At 31.3% G+C, this 24,515-nt stretch overlaps 1 protein-coding gene across 1 annotated transcript in view; it reads right to left on the bottom strand.

Annotated features, from left to right (window-relative positions):
* The window catches only part of LOC113523520 (paired mesoderm homeobox protein 2A-like), a 43,365-nt gene that overhangs the window by 8,144 nt on the left and 10,706 nt on the right, over nucleotides 1-24,515 (bottom strand). The window contains exon 2 of the mRNA XM_031907647.2: nucleotides 19,624-19,820. Coding sequence (XP_031763507.1) covers nucleotides 19,624-19,820 — 197 coding nt within the window. The remainder of the gene's footprint in view (nucleotides 1-19,623; nucleotides 19,821-24,515) is intronic.

Here is a 24,515-nt window from a genome sequence, read left to right as displayed (position 1 = left end):
TTTATGCTCCTTCATTTGATTGAAATAAAAGCTCTAACGAGTATTACTAGATAACCTACGATGGTAAAGACCTATTTTATACATTCATCTTTGTTTTTACCATCTCAGTTTCTTGTCGACATTTTAAAAAATGAGATATATTTAAATCAAACAAATCCTCACTCATCTCCTATTTTATTGTCTATTAATATGGTTTGTTAAGAGTATTAGAGTAATATTTAGTTATTCAGCACATTTTGTACGTTGCTGTTGATAAAAATTACTGACTTCTATCGAAATTTATTATTAGTTGTCACTCTAACACTTTACGTAAATAGAGAATAGGACTTGCGGTCACTTTGCTCATCATGTGGAAAATATATATCAAGAGAAATAATAAACATTGTCGCCGTAACACAAAATACATAATTCTATACAATTACACTACACCCACGAATGCAGACGTAAATTCTCCTTGGCAATGATCATGACAAACGTTAATGACCCAATGATATTCTAGAAAGATTTTGTATGCTTTATTACTGTTTAGCGAAGACACTAGGTGGAGACATCCAGAAATGGCTTTTGGTTCCAAAATATCTGTGATCACGACTAAACAAAGTGTTACCGCCAGATTGACTAATTCGTCATAACATAATTATTATCTTGGATGATCTACACAGTCATTCCCCTGAAATCCAGTGGGTTCCAGATAAATAAACAAATAGTAATAGTAAGGTAATTAAAATAATGTCAATTTTTCGAGTGGCGACAAGGTAATGTAAATACAATATATTATTTCTTCCTCAAGATTTCATTACGATACCGTAAGGAGCAAATAAAGGAATAGAACGAAGTATAATACCTACAACAGGGTATAAGAGAAACAAAACGCTACAATAAGACGACTAGCAAGCGTAGTAATAATAGGCTAATATTTCTTTTACAGAAACTAACTCGTGCTCAGCAATAGCACTAATGGATTGTAATGGTTATTTTATCTTATCTAATATAATAAAATTGTAACTAGATGAAGTTTTTTCTGCATAGGAGATATTTTAAAAATATATAAGAACAATTTTAATAAGAGCAATCGAAGCCAAAACAATAATTAATAAAATTTCTATCTGTATATTTGTTTCAGCATTACGTCCTGCTAGCATCAAAAACTAGTGCATGATTTTGTACATAGTTTTTACAGTTGTGCTCTTGAAGGTTTAACTTAAAATCTGATATATATTTTGATGAGCCATCTTGTACTTCCAAAATTCACACTTATGAAGATGCGAGAAAAAGATAATTATGATAATAAAATATTATTTTACCAGGTCTGCATAACCTTATTGATGGGACACGACCTCCTATATACTAAACATAGTGTGATCATTGACACTGAAACTGAAGATATATTGTTTCTGGTAATATCAGTATGCAGATTGATGCCAAGTGAATGTCAGTAAATGGCACAGGTGCGTCCCACCTGGAGTGATACTCATCCGCGTTTCTGTGTCAACTTCCCACTACAGCCATGTGTGACATTAAATCTGTTACTATGACGGACATGTAGAGCTCTTGATCCCATAATAAACTCACTAATGCAACAACTGTTATGATATACGACACATTCCCGTCGCGTTATATTATTATGATTATATTTAAATACTCAACCATAAATCATTTTGATTTAATTGCCCATTAGAAGCAACACGTCTTGATGACAAATAAATATTCCGTTATGTAATATGTGCCAGCTCCCGCAAGTAAGTTATACCTATTTATATGATTACATGCCGTAATAACACGAGAACATTTTAGAAACTTACATAGGTTCTTCTCCGCTATGGAATTAATTAATATTTACTTCTATACCTATCTTTTAAAAATTTATTATAATTTTGTTATGTTTGTTTAGAATGTTATGAACTTATGTTATAATTTTAGTTCATATAATTCTCGTTTAATTATAAATTACTAGTAATAGTGTCGTGACTTAGTAGTTCACTATAACCACAACTCAGGATGCCGCAATTGTATTGAGTTTATCCCTATTATTGGATCTAATTAACACCAAAACTTATGTTAAATAATTTTCTAATTTATTTCCTTGTTGTTAAAGATAAAAAAAAATGTGAAAAAGGTAGCTCGTTTCTTGTCACAATAGATTAAACATTTTTTAATGCAACTTAGAATGACAGATAAGCTGACGGCCCACCTGATGGAAATAAAGTAAACACGTTCTCCAAGTCTCATAATTAAAACTAGAAATACTTCTTTGTAGTCTGGAATCATATCCATAAATATTTTTTTCACATAAAATATCTACCAAGATATATATATTTATTAAAAAATATTTAGTTACTTGAACAATATATTTTTTAATATAAAAGGAACAATTAACTTCAATTACCTTAGTAGGTATTATTCAGTTCATTTAGAGAACAAATCAATATGAAGAATACTGGAGTTCATCATTTTGTTGGAACTAAGAGAAAATCAGTGCCTCCGAGTGGAAAGGTCCCACGTACGTGCCCGGCTTAACCAAGCGGCAAGGCTCGCCGGCATCGGCGACTAACGAACACACCAATACGCTTGATTGGAGCTCGCGACTCACGATGAGGCCCGATCGCCCTGAGCTCCACGCCTTCCGCATTATTTCCGAATTGGAAAAAATCAAAGCTACCAACGTATGCGGCATTCGCAAACAAACAAATAATACAAGAACCGCCGCCAATACAAATGAGTACCGATACGACGGCGAGCGGAATGTGAAGTCGAAGTGAAGCCGAGCGTGGGCCCGAGGCAAATAAACGTCCGCCGATGTGTTTGTAGGAATTTGTTACGATGTTTATCGAATGCGATGCGTGCTGCTAGAGTAAATATTTCATCAAATTTTGCGGCAGTAAATGCGACATTTAGAATTGATAAAATAACTGCGCCGATGCTATCTTTATCTGCCCATAACTTCTTGACAATTTATTTTAGTGAGCTTCATCGTTAATGGAAACGGGATAAATACAAGTAAATGTGCAAGCAAATGTCAATAATAAATAACGAGCAGGCAATTAAGCCCAGGGTCGGAACAATCGAGCATGGCATCGAAATGCACTTTGCAAATGAACCGAATGGACCCGAGCGGGTGTGGGCGGGCGCGACGGGGCGAACAGGGCGCGGGGCGGTCGGTGCATTGACAAATGTAATTAAACGCGAGATGCACACGTTCTGCAGATGCCATCTCATTGTAATGCATTATCAAAATTAGGTCAAAACCAATAATGAAAGAGCGAATCTTGCAGTTTTAGGTACCACAGTGAATTATCTTAACGAACTGTAGGGCGGCGACTTCGCTCTGGCATTATTATCTCCCGTTGAAATTTCGAGAAATTTATTCTTTGTGTTTATTTACATTTTATATATAATAATTCACTGTGATCTAAAGTTAGCAAAAGTTCCTACACATTTTGAAGTTATTAAATAATAAAATATTTATAGTAATAAAATCTGTATTGCTAATTACTATTAGAAGGATAATTTTTTTACTGTTCTGTACAGAGCAGTGTAAAATTAAAATCAAAACACTATTCCCTGCTGCTTATTTGAATATATACTATCTATATCTGTATATAACATATTATTAACTTGTTGTATCCTACACAAGTAAATTAGTTTATAAAATGTTCCATGTGTTAAACTAGGACAATTTATGGTCTATCTATGTGTACTAAATTTCGTTTAGACTTATACCATCTTAATCATTTGTTAGCAGATATGCTTAGTACTTGCTAACAAATACCTAAACTTAACAATTTAGTTATTAAGTAATCATCATCATCTTCCTACTCTTATACCAATTATTATTATTATTACGAAATATTTAAAAATATGTGTTCAAATTAATGTAAATTTTTTTAACAATTATTCTTTTTTATAGATACTATATGTAAGTAAACCAGGTACACAAAAAACACGGAGAAAATAGTTACATTTTGTATAAATCTAATGGAAGCGATGATTCTAGCATTTTACACGGAGGGCCACCCTAATCCACTGTTTACGTCTACCAACAGTTACTTTATAATACAACTGTACAAGGGTAGTCTAATATACAGTTCCCTCAACAAACAGCGGCAAGCAACAATGGTTGAGTATTAAAATAAACAAAGCTCTGCGTCGCCATGTGGCACTGTCGTGGTGGGCAAACACCAAACAGTGGCTAATGTATACAGCTCAGCTTATACTATACGCGGCTTGTTACCTCTGTGTCGACTGCCGACCCGTCTCTCTCTACACTCCACTGCCTCCACTCGACAACAAACTTCTCTTTGCAACTTTGTCTTTAGTTTTCTAATGAACGACCGAAACTAAAATACAGCCCGCGATGCACCCGTCAACATTCTGGTCTCCAATTAGACGCTTATTTATGAAGATCAAATGATAAAAGGAACAAAGTTGAAAATCATTGAGCTAACACCATTTTTCATCGGATTAGCTAGGGGAGTGTCACGTGTTCTGCCATTATTTAGCACTTGTAATGTAAAAAATATTTAGTGCGCAGCTAACGTAGCGGAAACCAGAGGGTTTGCTAGCCATTTATGCACGTTACGTAATCAACATGTTTAGTAATGGTAAATCTATTAAACTGCTCGTAATCTATTCCTGTAAAACTATAAAGTATCCTATAAAATCTTTCCACCACAAATCCATTTTGATTCGCTCTGTTTGCGTGACGTTCTAATTAATTTTACACCTTAACTTTTAACTTGATACGATAACATAGCCGTTTGAATATATTTGCGCTGCCAACTAAGGTTATGTACAGAGGTTTGGGTCGACACGCGTCTTTATTTGACACGTTGTCAGAGGGCGGACCCTCGAGGCGTATGAAAAACGTGAGGCCGCGCGGAATGATCTAATTGTATTCATTAGCCGGGCCGGGGCGGGCAGGCAAATATTGACTGTAGCCGGCATCGGCTTGCCTCGGGCTGCGCTGTGCTCCCGCCACCACCGCACCACCGCACCACCGCCACCGCCACCACCCGCTACGGCTGGCCACTTTGATCATAATAACATTTAATATCATCAGTTATCATAAGCTCCGCTTTATAAATTTTCGAAAATATAACTCATAAAAGTTAAATAAGTTATTAGTAAATATTATATTGTATTTACAATTAACAAATTTTTACAATAAAATTAATTAAGTCACTTAAAAAAGATATCCAATGTATACTAAAACGTTGTTTGACTTCGTCAGCCAATAAAGTAGGTATAGAGTAAATTAATCTTTTACGAAGCGGTCGAGCTTGATCAAACCTCGTGAACACACCCCCCTGTTTATACTTAGCGGATGAAAAGGCAACACCAAACGCCCCGGAATAATATTAGCTACCCTCGATAATCCATCGAGTCTATCACCTTTGTACTAAAGTTGATAAATAAAAGCTATTTGTAGGACACTACAGTTCAATTCGCTTTGTAGCCAAAACAAACGTTACGTCACTCCATGACCATTTTATTTTTTTTAGTAACGGGTAACATGTGTTAACATTTGCTGATAATCCGGGATTAACACATCATAATAAAGAGATGAATACATCGTTTATTCAGGCCGTATGTCGGTTCTATTCGACAACGTTTAGCACTGGTGACAGGTGGGCTGACGCAAACTCATCTTATTTGATTAGGCAAACAGGTAGTTTGTAACATTTAAATCCTATAAGTATATATTATAAATTTACGATTAAATTTGTTGTAGACTGCTGTTTGTCAAGAAAAATTGGCAACTATTCAGTATTTTTTTTATATTTACATTTTCTAAACAAAATACTAAAAAAAAATATGTAGATACTTTATACAAGTATTTACCTATTTGAGATACAGTTGTATTTAATTCGAGTTAAGAGGTCAATAGTATATTCAAACGACGCATAAAATTATGAATTGCCTAATGAATTCTAACGTTATCTCACTTATTTACCCCTAAACTATATAATACATGATGTCATAACCTCTTTCTTAATATTGAAAAAACTTCACTAGTTTCACAAATGTAACTATAATTAAACTATTTAAAACTCACGTGACAGTTCTTTAAATGTCTAAAATACAATTTTTTTTACACTCCCACATTACGAGTATGTATCGTATTTACTATGGAAACATACTCATCATTTTTTTAATACGTTCTATATTATACATTAGAGACGTGTTATAAAAATATCTTTAAATTATTACGTAATTAAATATCTGTAGTGTTAAAAAACTTTTTTTAATGATCTTCGTTAATCTCAATATATCTTCCATATATCTCAACATCGCCAAATATACCGAAGTAAACAATGTTTTGTATTGTCTCAAAATTAATCATTTAATAAAAAACATCTCAATGAGATATTAATTAAAATATTGCGTACTAAATGATTATAAGCAAACGGAAACAAAAAAAAATACAAAATTAACTTATTCAGTTTCTTCTTTAAACAGTTGCTAATACCAAGTTGTAAGCTTATTGATCCTTTTTCAACAAACTATAAATATTATATAATTATTTATTATTATATATAAACTTTTAATATTATCAAACGAGTCTACATTCTATCCATTATATATACATGTAACTAGTCTAGCCATAAATACTGTTACATAAAACTTTAAATTTTTTCAACTTTTTAATTATTTTGCATTTGGAACTCGTTTATTGTTTTAAAAACTTCTTTCGAATTCGCGTCTTTTCACATATTTTTTCGTGTTCATTATCAAATTACAATATGGAATGGGGCGTTAAAGAAAATAGGATTGCAGTGATCGCCTTGCACAAAGTGGGTATGGTGCCGTCGGTCATATTCCGGACACTTCAAAAGCTTGGTATCAGCCATATATTCGTATATCGTACTATCGACAGATATAACAACACTTCCTCTGTCGAAGACCAAAAAAGATCGGGACGGCCGCGTGCTGTTAGAACTACAAATGCTGTAAAAATCAGAATTCGTTGAAACCCCATTAGCAAGTAAAAAATCTGATCGCGAGAAATGAAGATTCCCCCTAGGACTCTGTAGCGTATTATAAAACAAAGAACTGAAACTCGGTGCTTATCGTCGATATACAGAACATGCCCTAAATCAATCTTTACAATTAAAGAGAGTGGAACGATCAAAACGCCTTCTGTTGCGATACGCAGGTGAAAGGCATAGAAATATCCTCTTTACCGATGAAAAAATTTTTCACGATTGAAGAACACTACAATAAGCAAATTGATAAAATGTACACAGTTCTAATGAAGCTGCTCAAGTGTTCGGAAAGGTACAACGTGGTCATCATCCTGCGTCAGTGATGGTTTGGTGGGACGTGTCTTATCAGGAAGTCGCAAAACTACATTTTGGTGAAAAAGGAATAAAAACTTCAGCCAAAGTGTATCAAAATATAATCTTGGGTCGTGTCGTGAAACCTCTCAGCAATATACTTTCTTAAAATATGCCGTGGACTTTCCAGCAAGACTTTGCAGCTGGTTACAAGGCACGAACTACCCAAGCCTGGCTCGAAACCAACGTTCCGGACTTTATAACAGCTGAAGACTGGCCCTCATCTAGCCCAAACCTCGACCCTTCAGACTTCAAATTATGGCAGTTTTAGATGACACATCCTGCTCTAAACGACACGGCGACATTAAACCTTTTATAAAATCTTTGGAGCAAGCTGTGGTGTTTCCCTTGGAAACAGTACGTAAATTCATAGATTCGTGGCCAGACAGATTAAAGGCCAAAGGTGACCATTTCGAATAAAATATTTTTTTATTTTTTGCTGAGACTTTAGCATGTATGTACAAATTTTAGTAATATTACATTACTTCATAAAAAAAAAATACATTTTCATTTATAACAGAACTTATGGTTGAACTAGGTTTATATATATTTCATAAACTTTTACTCTAATATATTAATTGACTAGACAATGAATTTTTAATAATACTGGCACTTAGATAATAAAAATGACTCCTAATACAAACTGCATGACAGATGTGTCCATGGCTACTGTGAACGCTCCATTACCCGCTAGCAGCCCCTATTATCTTGTAGATTCATAAATAAACACCCATTGAATCATCAACTATGTTCATCATTTTTTCCCTACCATCATAATTCTTTAGTTGCAACAGTTCATACCGCAGTATTTTGATTATAATAACACTTAAGCAAAAATACCTATATTTACTTTTATATATAAGGTATCAGATATATGTGTATTTGAGCTGTTATAAACTAAATAAATTGTTTCCTGGTCTTAACTAAAACCGAATCTATCAATGACTTTGATTTTGTCATTCGCAATCTAGTATTAGTAATTTATTTCACTATAAATCATTGCGAACTTCCCTACGTATTTCTCTATTAAAAATGGAACAGATTTGAATCGATTATGACGAATCACCGTGATCAGTGTTCATGCGAGTACTTCCGCGAAACAATAGGATTTAATCAGTTCGATCATGGCACGCGACACGACAAATAACTGATAGTAATCGGAATCGGCAGATGTTTCTAACTGAATACGGTTAATACCTATTCAACGTTGTTGCCGGAACATTATTTAAAGATTTTATGCCCTATGGTTAATCGATTAGATATCTCCTTAATTTAATTTTATTTAAAAGTATTTTTATATATTCTTTATTGCACTTGAACAATAGATACAGCGTTTACTCTAATAACTTGTTACTTATTTTTATATTGTTTATACTAAAATAACTTATTATTTTTTTTAGGGATAGACTTTTTTTTATAAACCCACGATTTTATTTTATTTTAAATATGTAAATTCTTATTAATATTTATATGCCATAAACCACATCCAAGTCTCTTAACATAGCAAAACATTGTATATAATATGTACACATTAGTACGGAGTATCTAAATTTTCTAAAAAAAAGAATATATGCAAAATATTAATGATAATATTAATGTCAACTAACTATAGATAATATTCATATAACAATACCTCTTACCCTTCGCTGAAAATAGTGTCACCCATACATTGCCAAATGACTCGTGAAAACAAAATAGCGTTAAAGAACACTTTGACCAAATGTTCATTTACTTGTGTTATCTATATTAATGTCGACAATTATTCTTCTAATGTATATAAATAGCTATATCCCGCAGCTTTGCCGATTAAATCAGTATGTATATAAAATATCCTATGTGCTAAGTTAGGATATAACCTACCTGTGTACCAACTTTAATTTAAATTTATTCAATAGTTTTTGCTTGAAAGAAACAAACATCCATCCATCCGTATAAATTTTCGCATTTATAATATTAATAGGATAATAGGATTATTATCAATATTTGCAGTATTGGTGAAAATGTATCCCATGTTCGCGTAATTTAAAGTCAATGCGTAATAGCTGAAATAATTTTTACCGGTGTGTTTATAATAAATGGAGGAAATGTTTGTATACTAACAGGAAATTAATTTTAATTCTAGCAATAAAAATTTATTTACATTTTTTACGAATAAAAATTGTTACTTTAAAAGCTACACAGATGCAGAATAATCATTAATCTTACAAACCGCTTATGGATCGCTTATGATTCAGTATTGTTATTCGTATAACGTGTAAAGCCAACATCAATGTATTCATTTTTGGTTATTTTATTTGTTTATTTGTTTATTTTATAAGAATATGCATCTACATAAAACAATAAATCTATTAAATACTATATACAATATATTTAAATAAATAGCTTTCCCTTTATATTTACAGGAATATAATGTATTTGTGGCATCTAAATTGTATCTTAGATTGTAATTCACTATATCCCTCCGTGCGACATGCGAGCGGATCGGTTATGATATCCATATATTGTGTGCAGTTTGATAGTTCGTGACATCTCGCCTATGCTCCCCTAACGGACGCAGCGCCCACAATAGAGCAAGGATGAACTTGCTGTTTTGAATTATAATGGCGAACTTTTTTATTGTATGCCGGTGATACCCATGTTTATTATATTCGATGTCACTAAGTAAATTATTGATAAACCAGCCCTCTGGTTTTCTTGACTTTGGTTCTTTTGGATTTTGTACAAAAGTCACTTACTTGGGTACCTCTGTCCCATTCATACTTCTGCTGAGAAATAGTTGTGTTTGCATGACTGTGTTTCTGTTAGAAGGATTAGATATGGTTCAACACCATATCCCACCCTTTTAACAGAAATGTTACGGGTTAAAAAGGCATAATATCTCAGTCAAGCTGTCTCGGGAATGGCAATACATGAGATGTATCATGGATAACGCAGTATATTCTATTATGTCCATGGTACTGTTCATGTCAATAGGCGACGATTGCCACTTTCTATCAGGTGGGCTGTTAAGTATCTTGTTTGCCATTTTAAGCTGCTAAAAAACGTATACTACAACAATACTATAGTAAGTATTACTAACAAAGTACTTATTTTGAATTATCCTTATTATTCAATCTTATTTAAGAGCATTTAATTAAAGTAATTAAGTTAGTAATATGAAATAAATTTATTTAAAATAAAGATCCAGCATCTCGTTACCACGTTCCAATTATTCTCTAAGGTAATGTAGTTAAAATTCGAAAGTTTGTTATCAACATGGAAAATGCATGTGATTTCAATAAATTTTTGTTTTTATATATACTTACCTTGTCGTCATTATTAATATTTATATGTTTATATATGTATGTAATATACAAGTTGTTTTAGGAGTGACTTAAGATGATTAAATTTGTAAACAAATAAATATTTTAAATATAAAAATAAAACTACTAAAAATATGAACCGTTACGTCAATTATTCTTACATTTTTTCTAATTATAACCTAAACTATAAACTATATTTTCAGCGTAAGACCTGACATATATTATAAGTATATTTATTAATACTCGTATGTAAAAACAGACTATTAAATTTTGCTAATTCTTGACAGTTTATGAAATTGTACGATCGTTACCATATTGAAGTTTACCTACACCCACTTTTTTCTTCGGCAATCGATAGTTAAGTAGTTTTGATACATCAATACTAAAAAGAGGGATATTCCAAATTACAAATCCCAAGACATTTAGTCCAACACACCACGAAACAATTTCTCACATTCAAATTGCAGTTTCGATACAGAGAAACTGTAGCTGTACTAGATCCCGCGACATCCCTCGGGACCACACAACAAGTAGCGAGCTAAATGAAAAATAATTGCAATACAGTTAGTTCTCGCGAAGGGTGGCTGGTGACAGGGATAGAAATATTAAAATCACGGCGGGGTGACTGAAACAGAATTTAATGTGTTACCTAAAATAAATTTATAGAAATGTCTGTAGTTACTATTTAGGATTGTAATTATTAGTAGCAGAGGGCGATTTGGACACCTTAGGGACCTGTTAATATGAGAACCGTAAAAACCAGAATTCCCACGTTTCAGAATGAAAACATTGCAAAAAATTTCAAATAATTTAAATATCTCACATTTTATTATTATTTATATTCCTATTTGCAAATAACTTCTTAATTCCAAATACATATTTTTATTGTACATACTAATTACTAACTTAATGATTTTTAAACTAAAACGAATATGCAGTAAATTAATAACCCAAATTCTATACAATAGGAAATTCAATACTGAAATTTTGTTGTAGAAAATATTTAATTTGTTAAAACGCTCCATTACAGAGGTGTTAATTATTTTAAATATTATAGTTTTATAATCTATCACTAATATGTGTTTTGGCAATTAATTACTTTTTCCATTTATTTTTTTACAAATTCTTAAAAAATACATTATACAATATCGAACGTATTATATGGTCTTCCTTTTGTAATAAAGATCCCTGTGGTTATTAATATAAAAAAACACGACTCATATAGGTACTTAATGCTGTTTTACTTAGATTTCATAACATCGAATGAGCTACACAAAACTATATCATCAATTAATATATAAATTATACGAAAATGCATTTTAAAGTATTTAACGTGTTATCTATAATGTAAATGGAAGCGAGTAACAAAACACTCTATCATAAGGTAGTAAATTTAGTAAATTATTAAACCATCGATTTCTTACAGAGTTCTATGTAATTTATTCGAACCTTAATAAAACTCTTTATTTTATATATTATGAAAGCACGTATATACTTAGCAGTATCATACGAAACTCTTATATCAGTCGGTAAACTTTATATGTATGTTTTTTTTTTAATAATATACATATGAGTTTCATTTCAATCGATATAGATACATATTAGATTTTTTATACTGTTTTACAGGCTTTTAAGGACTAGTGTAAATATCGTTTTATAAATATTTCATAGATAGATTTCATTTAAGTAGGCTTTTTCTGATACGATTGGTGTCACCTCAGTCGCGGCGGGACCGGAACGCACACCGTAGCCCCTCTACGCAACCTCGCTCTACTTTTTAATCACTTTAAGTGCTTGCTACGATTTGCAACACTTCTTTATCGTGAATAACTAAAGAAGAAGAATGGCGTTTCATGCAAAAATAATGTATTATGGAATTATGCTTAATACAAATGCAATTTTATGACACTATTTTGTAAGTGATCACTTGATTTCAATCTTTATAGATCACGATGATATTTATTTTGATTTATAGCTCCATTGTGTTAAATATATTTGTTTGTATAATGTGATATATACTTCTTTCTATTATAATATTATCACAGCCATGCACACTATTATTCATCGGTACAGGTAAAACTATATTTAGGTTTAAGTATTAAGATAGCGTACATTACAAACTATAATTATAAAATGAAATTAACTGCCTTCAAAGACTCAATACGAATATGAAATTCAATAACAGTTAAATATTTTATTAATAAATGCATATATCGTAGGTATGCATATATATATATATATATATATATATATATATATATATATATATATATATATATATATATATATATATATATATATATATATATATATATATATATATATGTATGACATAATTATGACTACTATATACCGATTAAAGATTGATAATATATATCGATACTTATATATTTGATGTCTTGAATGATGATTTGTGTTAAAAGTCTGTTATCCAAAAAATAATATTGGATAACAGACTTTTAATATATTCGCAAATAGATATCCAACCAATATAGGCGATATCGAAATAGATGATGATCCGTTTTCTGCCATCTATGTCCAGAGAAACCGAGTATATATTCGAATCGGTATTCATATTACACATGTCTAATACCGATTACTTTTATCGTAACTCACTAACTTGGACTTCCATTTCTGCACTAATTTGGACTGTTGTACGCGCAAATATATCCGTATAGTTCTACGATTTAGTTCTACTAGTAGAACAAAACAAACAAGAAAATCTGTTCTGTTATACTAGTAGAACAACACGGACTAAAAAATCCATTCTGTTCAACTAGTAAAACAAGATGGACTAAAAATCCATTCTGTTTTACTAGTAAAACAAAAGTGAATAAAAAATCTAATTATATTATTTTGTAATTCATGCGAAAATATCAGTGAGATGTTAATCGTTTAGTCGAGGCGAATTATCACTGTGTCTGCATCCCGTGGGAGAGGCACGAGTCAGGTCTTCTCTGCCTCTGACACTTCCCACGGTGTAATCTGACATGCTTGTCCGGTGATATCGACCTTGTTACAATCTACCGTATCGAATGTCACGCCCCTCGCATACTGTCATATACTTATGTAATTCGTTATTGTAATGTTTCTAAATAGACACTTATGAGGATGACAAGTGCTAATTTAGAAATTTCTCTTCTCTTTCTAATATTTTAATATTGTATATGGGCATTTATTTGAATATTAGAATAATAAACGAGAATTAATTTGTTTGTATATAGGTAGAAATGGAGTCGAATTTGTACTTTCTAAGCACCGAATCATTTTTATATAATATTAAAAAATATAAATATTTCCCTAATATTTCCCACGAGATTGGGAGATAACAGATTTGTGCGAGTGAAACGGCAGGAATCGGTTACCTTAACAACCCATTAACATCTTACTGCCGAACTTAAGTATATCTGCTATTACCACACTGGTCAGAGTACTTGATATACAGTTTTATTTTGCAATTTCCTTCACTTACACTGATTTTGTTTATACAACTTAGAATGGCAAACAAGCTAACGGCCCACCTGATGGAAAGTGGTAACCGTCGCCTATAGACATGAGCAATACCATGGACATAACAGAGTATACTGTTTCGCCCATGATACCCCCCATGCGTTGCCAGTCCTGAGGACTCAGGTGTTATTCCTCTGTACCCTGTAAATTCACGTCATAGCCCACCCTTCAAACCGAAACACAGCCATGCAAATACTACTGCTTTACGGTTGAAACAGAAATGGGACAGAAGTACCCAAGCAAACGACTTTTATACAAAGTCTCTCTTAATTAAATAATAAATTAAATAATAATGGCACAAGTTATTGCTATTCCATCGGCATGAAAAAGTAATTATCACAATTATCGTTAATTATTATAATTATATTTTTTTCCTATTAATAAACATAATTAAAATAAAATTCATTGCTCCGACAACTATAGTCGTCTATAGCCAATCACAGGAACTTCAAGCGCGAGCGAGAGAGGACTAACGGGACGAATCGACCCACCGCTTAAGTGATTACTTGATCCCCGTAGCATCAACCGCCGGCAATCAACGCGATTAACTAAGGATTAACGCTAAACCTTACCATTACTTCGTCGCTATTATTTGAATTAAACACTATCACGGCTTGAGAAATAATCAACCGTTCTTCCATATACAGACTATGATTAAATACTTATATGTTTACTATTTCAGTTTTTCTCTTATGAATTACAATAAAAGTATCCTATGCGTTAATCCAAAATAAGGTCTTTTTATATACCAAATTTCTTTTAAATATATTCAGCTGAGTAAGCGTCATTGAGTAACAGACACCACGTTTATGTTAGTAGAATAATATAGATATTTAATGCTGATTTTACAGTAATATAAGAAAACTCCGTATTTACTATAATTATTTATTTATTGAAATAATTTTATTGATAAAAAAAATGGTACAAAAGACGGACTTAATGCTAGTAGCATTCTCTACCTTTGGAATGAACAGTGAAACACGAACGCGTTACTTCATTATTAGGATAGATAAAGATAATAATAATTAAATAAATGTAATAATATGATGCTCGTTATTTAATATTTGTGGAATTTACATATTTTCTGATAACCGTAATTACCTATAACCTTCTTTTAGCCAATATACACAAAGTACATTATTTTGTATATAATGGCAATAATTTAGCATAAAGGTTTAATTTAGTTCAACACATAATTACTACAAACTTATTGGGTAGAAGTTTAAATTTTTATAATTGTACATTTTTAATGTCAATTAACCTATTTCCTTTGGCTTTTTGAGATGCATAAGGATAATCAAAGCAATAAAATGATTATGGTTTCATAACAACCCCGATAGTAATATAAAATAACTGTTTATAATTCCCATTTGTCGATCAGCAGTGACAAACACTTGCGGCAAGTGTGTGTAATCAAGCGAGCGGAGTGCACGCGTGCTTGGCGCGTGCGGACGCGTGGCAGCGCGTGGCAGCGCATGTACCACCTGCTAGGGATCCCCAACTTCAGATCATAACTCCGTTTATGACCTTCCGATCCACTCGTACTGCACTCGTACTCACACCCCTTAATATCGGGATTAACAACAGTCCATAATTGTTTGTCTATCACAGATTGTATCAAATTATATGATTATAATCTGTTTAATTGAAATCAGTGAAAACTTCAATAAATTTATCTCCATAGAATACACAATCCCTTTTTTAATATGAATTATACGCACAATTAAAGTGGCAATATTTATTGTTAAATGATCCAAACATTAATTTGGAAATTCTAGAAAACGATCATAGAATCTCTGGGCCACGGTTAAACATTATCGGACTGATCTGAAGACATTGGCTTTTTTATTTTTTAAATTAATAAATAATCAATTAAAAAGTATCAAGAGGCATCAAGATTATATCATACATATATAAATTAATTAGAGAATGAAGTAGAGAGTGCAATTCCCTACAGATTGTAGGCGCAAGATGTAAGATCGAGAGCTGGATTGACATTTTGCCGGCAGCTCCCGGAGGCCGACACGTCAATCTTTATTGCAAACCTCGTGAGCCTCTCTTGCCCATCGTGCCGTCTCCCGTGACATTACAAGTGACCGCTACAATCGTTGCAATAACACAAAGTGCCCAGCTCGCTGTTGGGGTTATTGTTGAACCTTCTGTATTTGTGTATTTTTTATTTTAAAACAATCATCAAGAAACACTAAATAATATAATCAAATCAATAACATACTCATATTTGACAATCCAAAGAAACTATAGCATATACATATTTAATAATCTTCCAATCCTGATTAATTAACATTATTAAATTTAAAATTATATAATTCTTTTAATATAAAATAATAATGAATACATAAATACGCCATTGTATTATTTTTTTTTTCGTAAAAACTCTGAATCCTATTACTTATTAATTTACTATACAATAATATGTTACAAACGAATAAATAAACACAATTCTTAAATATTTTTTATCATTCTTTGATGTAGGTACTAATCATTTTTACCACACGGGAATAACAATAAAACCAAAATGTTCTGTTATAATACAGAATTTATTGACTCGGATGGTATCGTGCTACATGGCTTGATGGATTAAATTGCCCTATCCCTATGACAACGTGGGCACAGAAAAAATACGCTGTGTATTAAAAAGCAGCTGGTCATTTTTCAAGTGATTCCTTTTGCTCTAAGCGAGCGAGCAGGTGGCTGAGTTTTTATTCACATCAGCCAAACGAATTGAGCGTTTGCTTAATACTTACATCGCACCAATTCTGTTTGCGAACCGCCTCTGATGAATTTGACCAAAATTTGCGTATCCAATTAGAATAGGACATCAGTATATATTTATTTTCGTTAAAAAATGTTAGCTTTGGCGCGTACACTCAAAAAGGATTCATATTTTATTAATTTGATAATTGATAATTTATGTTGCTTTTCACTTAAAGTTAAGTAATATTTTTCATGTTTCCATTAGAATTTTTTTTTTTTTGATAAATGTAATATAATGAACAAATATTTTTTTATAATATATAGGGAAATATCTTTCTAATCTCTACGTATTTATTGAATACTGTATAAAATTTCAAATAAGACAGACTAGTAATCCGTTCCAGTTACGCAGTTTTTTTTTTAATATACCTAATTCATTTTACTCTTTACTAATATACCTTTATGTTTAGGTTAAGTAATTATTAAAATCTTTTTTTTTTTGTATTTATGCATTAACAATAAAAAAGTAAAATCTTTGCTCTGTATAAAATTAATTTCAATATACTAGATGTTTCCTGAAGAAATAACTAGTAGGTATACTTTATATTCAACAAACGGAACGTAAGAACGTAATGTAGCTAGTGTACCTAATAAAGTAGGTAATGCAGAAATTTGGGAAATTATTTATTTTTAGTGCTCAACCCCTGAGGAAGTAGTCATGTTGAGTCTAGCCCAGTAGTTTCAGCTATATATTGATCAGTCGGTTGGTATCTTCTTATATATATATATATATATATATATATATATATATATATATATATATATATATATATATATATATATATATATATATATATATATATATATATATATATATATAAGGTTTACGTACATGGTACAATACAATTGAAAATTAACGAATGGAGACACATTTGCGTCATTGTTACATAAAAAAGTATGAATAATTTTTATTTTTTTACGAACAGTCACATCGTCGACACAGGAAAATCCACCGTCGCAATGCAAAGTAAAATTTGGGGAATGAATATTAATAATTGAAAAGCGAGTATGGTTCGAGTGTTGGACCCTCCTCGCGCCCACCGCGGGCTAACGGCTAGGTATTTTCACTCAATTACTTTTATGTAGCTATGTGTCTTCAATTACGTTGTAAAAATGATTTTTAATACCGTTTGTAAGCTTTTTATAACACAATACACTTTATGGGCTTATTCTCACTTTTAGTATGAAACGCTAGTTTAAGACTTTTTTTACTAATTTATATTTATATATTAGTTTATATATTTTAAGATTTTTTGTATATAATTCTCTTAATCAACGAAACTTAACGAAATACTCAATACATTTTTATAAAACCGTTTGTATATTTAAATTTAAGTAGATAAAAGTTATAGGTGACATTATATTTTTTACAAATATATGTAAAAGAATATTGTAAAATGTAAACATAGTGTACAAAACAAGTATAACGCGGTGCATTTTGCTCGGTTTTAATCGTATCATGTAAATTTGTATTTTCCAGGCGAGTTTTAATTATCAGGAGTCGCGCGCGCTTGAGTTACGCGACCGCTCGCGATATTTATGGCGGCACCCCGCCATTCCGATACACTTTTTAACGTAATGAGCGCTCGTTGCTGCAGGAGGGTGCCATGTTTTCCCAGATACATTATATACATAAACGTGATGATATCTACATTGTGTATCTACTGTTTATTACACACAAAGTGACAATAGGAGTTAGAGACTGTAAAAAGTCTGTTTACAATCTCTAACTTCTTTGTATTAAATAATTTTATGATGTTCTCTTTCAGTAACTTTTTTTAAAAAGGTTTTTTGTAAAATAAATATCATATTTATCTATTATTTTAATATAATAGTGTAACGACTTTGTCCGTACTTATATCGTGATGTCGCCTATATCTATTATAGAATAACCTCTTCAAAAAATGAGCCATCAATTGCATAACAAATTTTTCAAATCTGACTTTTAGTTCCAGAATTCGAACAAACTCTTCCACTTTATTATATTAGTATGGATTAGTAAGATTTAAATATTTTATGCTGTATAAGGAATATGACTATGATGTTATGCAAAGTTTAACATATATAACACATTTATTTTATATATATAACATAAAATAAATATGTTAAAATTATTTTGAAATTGTATGCAAAAAAATGAAAATGGATGATAATGTAAGTGCGATGTTGTTTCATTGGAAACAATAAGAGCGCTGGTTGCGCCGGGGGCGTCATCTCCCAGAATATGAGATAAGGTCGTCGGGTCGCCAGTTCGCCGGTCGCGCGTCGCCTCTGGGTTTTATACGTGATCAGATAACTATAGGGCGGGCGCGGCTCACGCCCGATTCTGGATTGCATTAAACATTCAGAAGGAGCACACGTCTCCTACACCCGACTCACATAAAAATGAGCGCTTATTATGAAATTAACTAGAGCTAACCGCGAAATGTCGGCTTGCTTTTTTTACGTAGGCAGCCCGTCAGCCGCAGCCGAATTACTGGACACTAATTGGCCTCTGGAAATGTGACGGACGGCGCGGGAAAAGCGATGTTTTTTGTTGTGCTCCCATTTTATACGTTTTTTTTTTTTCTTGTAATATCTTCTTGCCGGTGCTCTTCGTTCATAAATTAATGATAATAATGAACTTACATATACACGCAAATATATAAATTTGCTAATAAAAACAATATAATGGGAAATCTAAATGCGTCGCCACATACCTGTACTCTCGCTTCTGTGAGGTCTATTTTCATAGCAATTTCTTCCCTAGTATAAATGTCCGGATAGTGCGTCTCTTGAAAGGCTCGCTCTAACTCCTTGAGTTGCGCAGAAGTGAAGGTGGTGCGGATTCGTCGTTGTTTACGTTTTTCCGTCAGCGAACCTTCATGGCTGCCGTATACTTTGTAAGGAAGTCCAGCTGTAAAAAAATAAAATAATACATTATTATAAATAAAGTATAGTCATGACTACAGTCTAAAATATTATAGATATAAAATATTTTTAATAAGTTAAATTACAGGTTATTGAATCATACTATACTAGAATGTCCGTGACGATATTTTTATCTACAAGCGACAGTTACTACTTTCCATCAGGTACGCCAGTAGCTCATTTGCCATTCTAAGTATTAAAAAAATACAGTTTGAAAATTAAGCTCCTCTGCACTTCTGTACTAATATTATAAACAGGAAATAGTTATTTTGTTGTATGTTTGTTTGTTTATTCGGTTGTAATGTGCAAACTAAAAAACTACTCAACCGATATTAAAAGTTGTATCTCTTATAGAAAACTACATTATCAGCGTGACTATATATTAATTTCAAAAAATTTGAGAACCCGACGAAAATTCCAATAATATAATCCAAGGTATAAAGTCAATTAAGGCTAATAAATACTAATTTATCTTTCTAACTATCTACCCGTGCGAAGTCGGGATAGATACTAACAATCTGTTAAATTTCTGCAGAAATTATTATAATAGCAATATTTTTTTTTATATAAAACTTTTGTATATAAAAGATAAACCTTTCCATATTGATATAAACAAGTATAAACATTTATTATGAAAAACTAAATCTGATAAATTATTTGTAGTATAGGTACCTACTTAGTTTATAATACCTGTATCGGATATTTTTTGTGAGTCTCGGGTGAAATCTCATGTAAAATAAGAAAAGATTTTGTAACAAGTGATATTTGTTTTTAAAGTTTCGATGGGAGAAACGAACGTATCAGTCGACTGAAACGAAAACTTGGTCAAAGTGTTTAGATCAAATTAAATTTTTAGTTTGTTCAAATCACGTTTTTGAACCAACCTGGCCTAAGGTTGATTCAATGTCTCTTATGTATTTATAGTATATGTATAAACAATTATTTTTACCATATATATCTACTAATACAGTGTCAAACAGTTTGTCAGGGCTGTAGTTTAGTGATAAATATGGTAGTTAAAGTCATCTAAGATAAATGTTTCCCAAGATGTGTTTTAGATAAAGACGTCATAAAGACGCCTGCTTTATGACGCTGATGACGAATACTTTATTTTAGTCACTATAAATATATAGAGCACGCTAAAATTCTACCATGGTTATGAATCCAGCTAGAATAAACTGATAATATGATAGAATATACACGTATATACCCATAGTTTATATTAAATTCATTTCAGCCATTATCCGACCACTGCTGGACATAGGCCATTAATTATAATTTAGACATTAAAGAAATATAAATAAATGAAATACGAATTAAAATCATTTGTGACATAGAATACTGTCTCAATACAAAAACAATAAAAAACAATATTAAAAAAATTAAATAAAAATGAGTACATTTTTTTTTATTTAAATAGTAGCAATTATTATACCTTGATTCTACTAAGATAAGTTAACTATAAAAAATAACAATCTACGTGAAAGAAAAAAAATTATATCACAATTTTTAAATCGAGGAAAATTTTAACTGCAAACGATATTGCTTCTAAAATAAAGCTTTCTCCATAAATGTTCAAGCATTGTATGCGGCCATTTTTGTCTCCCCTCTCGTAGTCGCGCCCTCCTGAACATACATAACTACCTCCTAGATATACACTAACGAATAAATAGTAAATAGGCGTCCATGGTACCCGATTATACCTACACATTGCTACTGAGAATTTATACAATTAATTTGTTAACTACTTAATTTCCTTATTACAAACAAACATAATTATAAAACATATAATTTTAAACGTAATGTACAAACGCGAGCTTATCTTTAATTTCTAGTTCTTATTTCTGATTCTTCTAGCAAACCTTATTCTATGAAATAAAATGTTACCTAAAAATAAAATGTACCTTTGTATCTTAGTAGTAATTATTACCATTAATTAATTATTTTTAATATTAATCTTTCCAACTTTAACAGTATGAATTTCTTGTAAATTGGGACAAACTAGCATGCAGCTCACCTGATGGTAAGTGACTGATAAATATAATATAATAGTATCTTTTAAATATCTTTTCTTGAAGAAAATTATGCAAATAAATATAATATAATAATATTAATATAAATGCAAAATCAATTTATGTTAATTATACTCTATCCGTTAACTGTCCACTGTAAAAGAATACAAGCTGAGTTTCTTGTCAGTTCTTCTCATCTCAAAATCATTCTGAACTGACAGTAGATTTGACATATCATAAGAGTCTGTAATAGACCTACATCAATAATATATTTTGAATTTTGAAACTATTGAACATAGACCTTCCCTTGTTGGGAGTTTTACGCATTATGGTCTTTAATTCATATTTCACTCATATTTGTTTAGACGATTATGCATTATTAATAGACATCCAAATATCTTCACAAATAATTTTAATAGTTTGTATACAGAGATCACATAATGTGGATAATGTAGTAGTTTTTATTGACTAAGCTCTAATTTGAACATGAAAGAATTATACTTTTTGTTAATTTTATTCATTTGTACTGTTATAATTTCAGAATATCAGTAACAAAACTAAAAAAAAATAGCTCAAATTGAGTAAGTAACAATCGTATATATAAATTATATATTTATGAATATAGTTATAAAAATTAACCTGCAATGAATGAAATAACTTTTTTACAATAGACATTATCGCCAAAAACCTTTTTTGTTATTTTTTATATGCCATAATTGAGTATTTGTACCCTAATATGGATCCAAATTATTATATAAATTTATAATAAATTAATTATTTAAAAACTCCCTTCTATGACGTACATATATTTGAGTATTTGTAATGTACCCTGCAGACTTATTATTTTAGTTTTTATTCTAAATTATTTCATTTATAAATAATTATTCATAATTATTTATGATAATAAATAAAAAACATTTATCAATAATTAACAGTAAATAATAATTAAAAATAATTAATTAAAAGCTATTTAATAATTTTGATATATCAGTAGTGTACTCGTATTTATAAAGCACTTACGTACAGCACCAAAGTCAGAACAAATATCTCACAGCAGAGTCCCATTCGTTTATACGTACATGTCTTGTATAGATTGTTGGGGAAGTTATGTACAAACAAACATAAAATGTGATAGAAAAACTCGTAGCATCTCGAGCCTGTCGCGTGGCGTAGATATCGATCGTAGCTTCGTAGCGCGCTACGACCAAGTATCCACTGCAACGTAACGGTTCTTTTCATTTTATTCATTAGGTATGTAGCAAAATGGACTTAAGTAAGTATTAGTTGTCCGTCTTATTTATTATATACTAGAAAGAGAAGAAACAAATTGCTAAAATAATAAATTAATTAAAAGTATACAATTACAAGGTAACAAATTAATGGCATACGAGTATTAGGTACTTAAAAAAGTGTCTAAAGTCTATACCATAAATGTTTAGAGTATTTCAACACGTTACACAACTCTCTGTAAAGTGTTTACATATTTAATAGGTATTATAAGTTACTAACGTAATTACGTATAAAACCCCATGAAACCATAACAAGTATTAGGAATAAGAGGCGCGGACGTACAGCAATGGGCCGCAACGGACCGCAGACCGCACGCGCGCAACGACAATTAGGTACCTCAAATGAACCGGAATTAATCGAGACTCGCTTCTTGGCCGAGCTGCGGTGTGCGGTCTCATTTGCATTATTAATAGAGGCTGGTGGGGTGCGCGGCGGGCGGGGGGCTAAACGCCATGTCACTGCCCCGCCTCCCCCCACTTCACCCCCTGCCCCGCAATTTGCAGAACCTAATGAAGAGAATCTTGGCAAGATGTTTCTGTTCATAAGATGTTTAATTTGGGTTTTGCAGTTCATGGGTCAGGCCTCTCTGACTCGTCATTGTAATTACGAACTTTGCGTTTTATCTACCAAAGTATAAACACAGTGATGTTAAATTATATATAGACAAGTATACTAAATAAAATAATTTTATGCTTAGTAATTTATTACTATTACCATCTGTGCTTACGACCTATTAGCATGACTGAAAGAAAGAAAAAAGAAATAATGAAATAAAAGAAACTTTATTTTGAACAAATATGCGACAGCACCCACACAGGGGTTAAAAATTACTAAAATAATAATAATAAAAACTACTAAACTAACGAGATGCATAGGAGATTGCATCTGGTCGAGTGACTATCGTGACTGGTCTAATAATACTTATATTGATTGACCGGGATAAAAAGTAGAGACGCAACCAACACGAATATACGTATACACGAATACTTTCATAATATTTATAAAAAAGTTACATCTACAGACTTCACTTCACATTCTTCATTTGAAATTTGAATTGCACTAGTTTTTTTTTTTTTTGTAGTAAAAACAGTCAATTCTTTACATTGAAAAAATGTATTGCAAATATTTCTATATAAAACCTAGTTAACCATTGTATTTTCAAGTACGAAAATTAATTTACTCTCATTGTAACAAAAACTGTGTGTAACCAAAAATATGCTACTTATACCTACTTAATTAATATATTTAATGCAGTTTTAGTAGAGTCAAGTAATCCTTTTAGTGAAAGGTATAATAATTAATTGTATTTGTTAAAATAATATTTCTGCCTGATTAATGTGATTAATGAAAAAATCAAATCAACTAACTTTTAATTTAAA

Source organism: Galleria mellonella, unplaced genomic scaffold, assembly GCF_026898425.1.
Source record: "Galleria mellonella isolate WM207_F2 unplaced genomic scaffold, CSIRO_AGI_GalMel_v1 utg310, whole genome shotgun sequence".
Classification (NCBI taxonomy): domain Eukaryota; kingdom Metazoa; phylum Arthropoda; class Insecta; order Lepidoptera; family Pyralidae; genus Galleria; species Galleria mellonella.
Note: the sequence above shows the minus strand (reverse complement) of the source record. Positions and strands in the feature narration are given on the sequence as shown.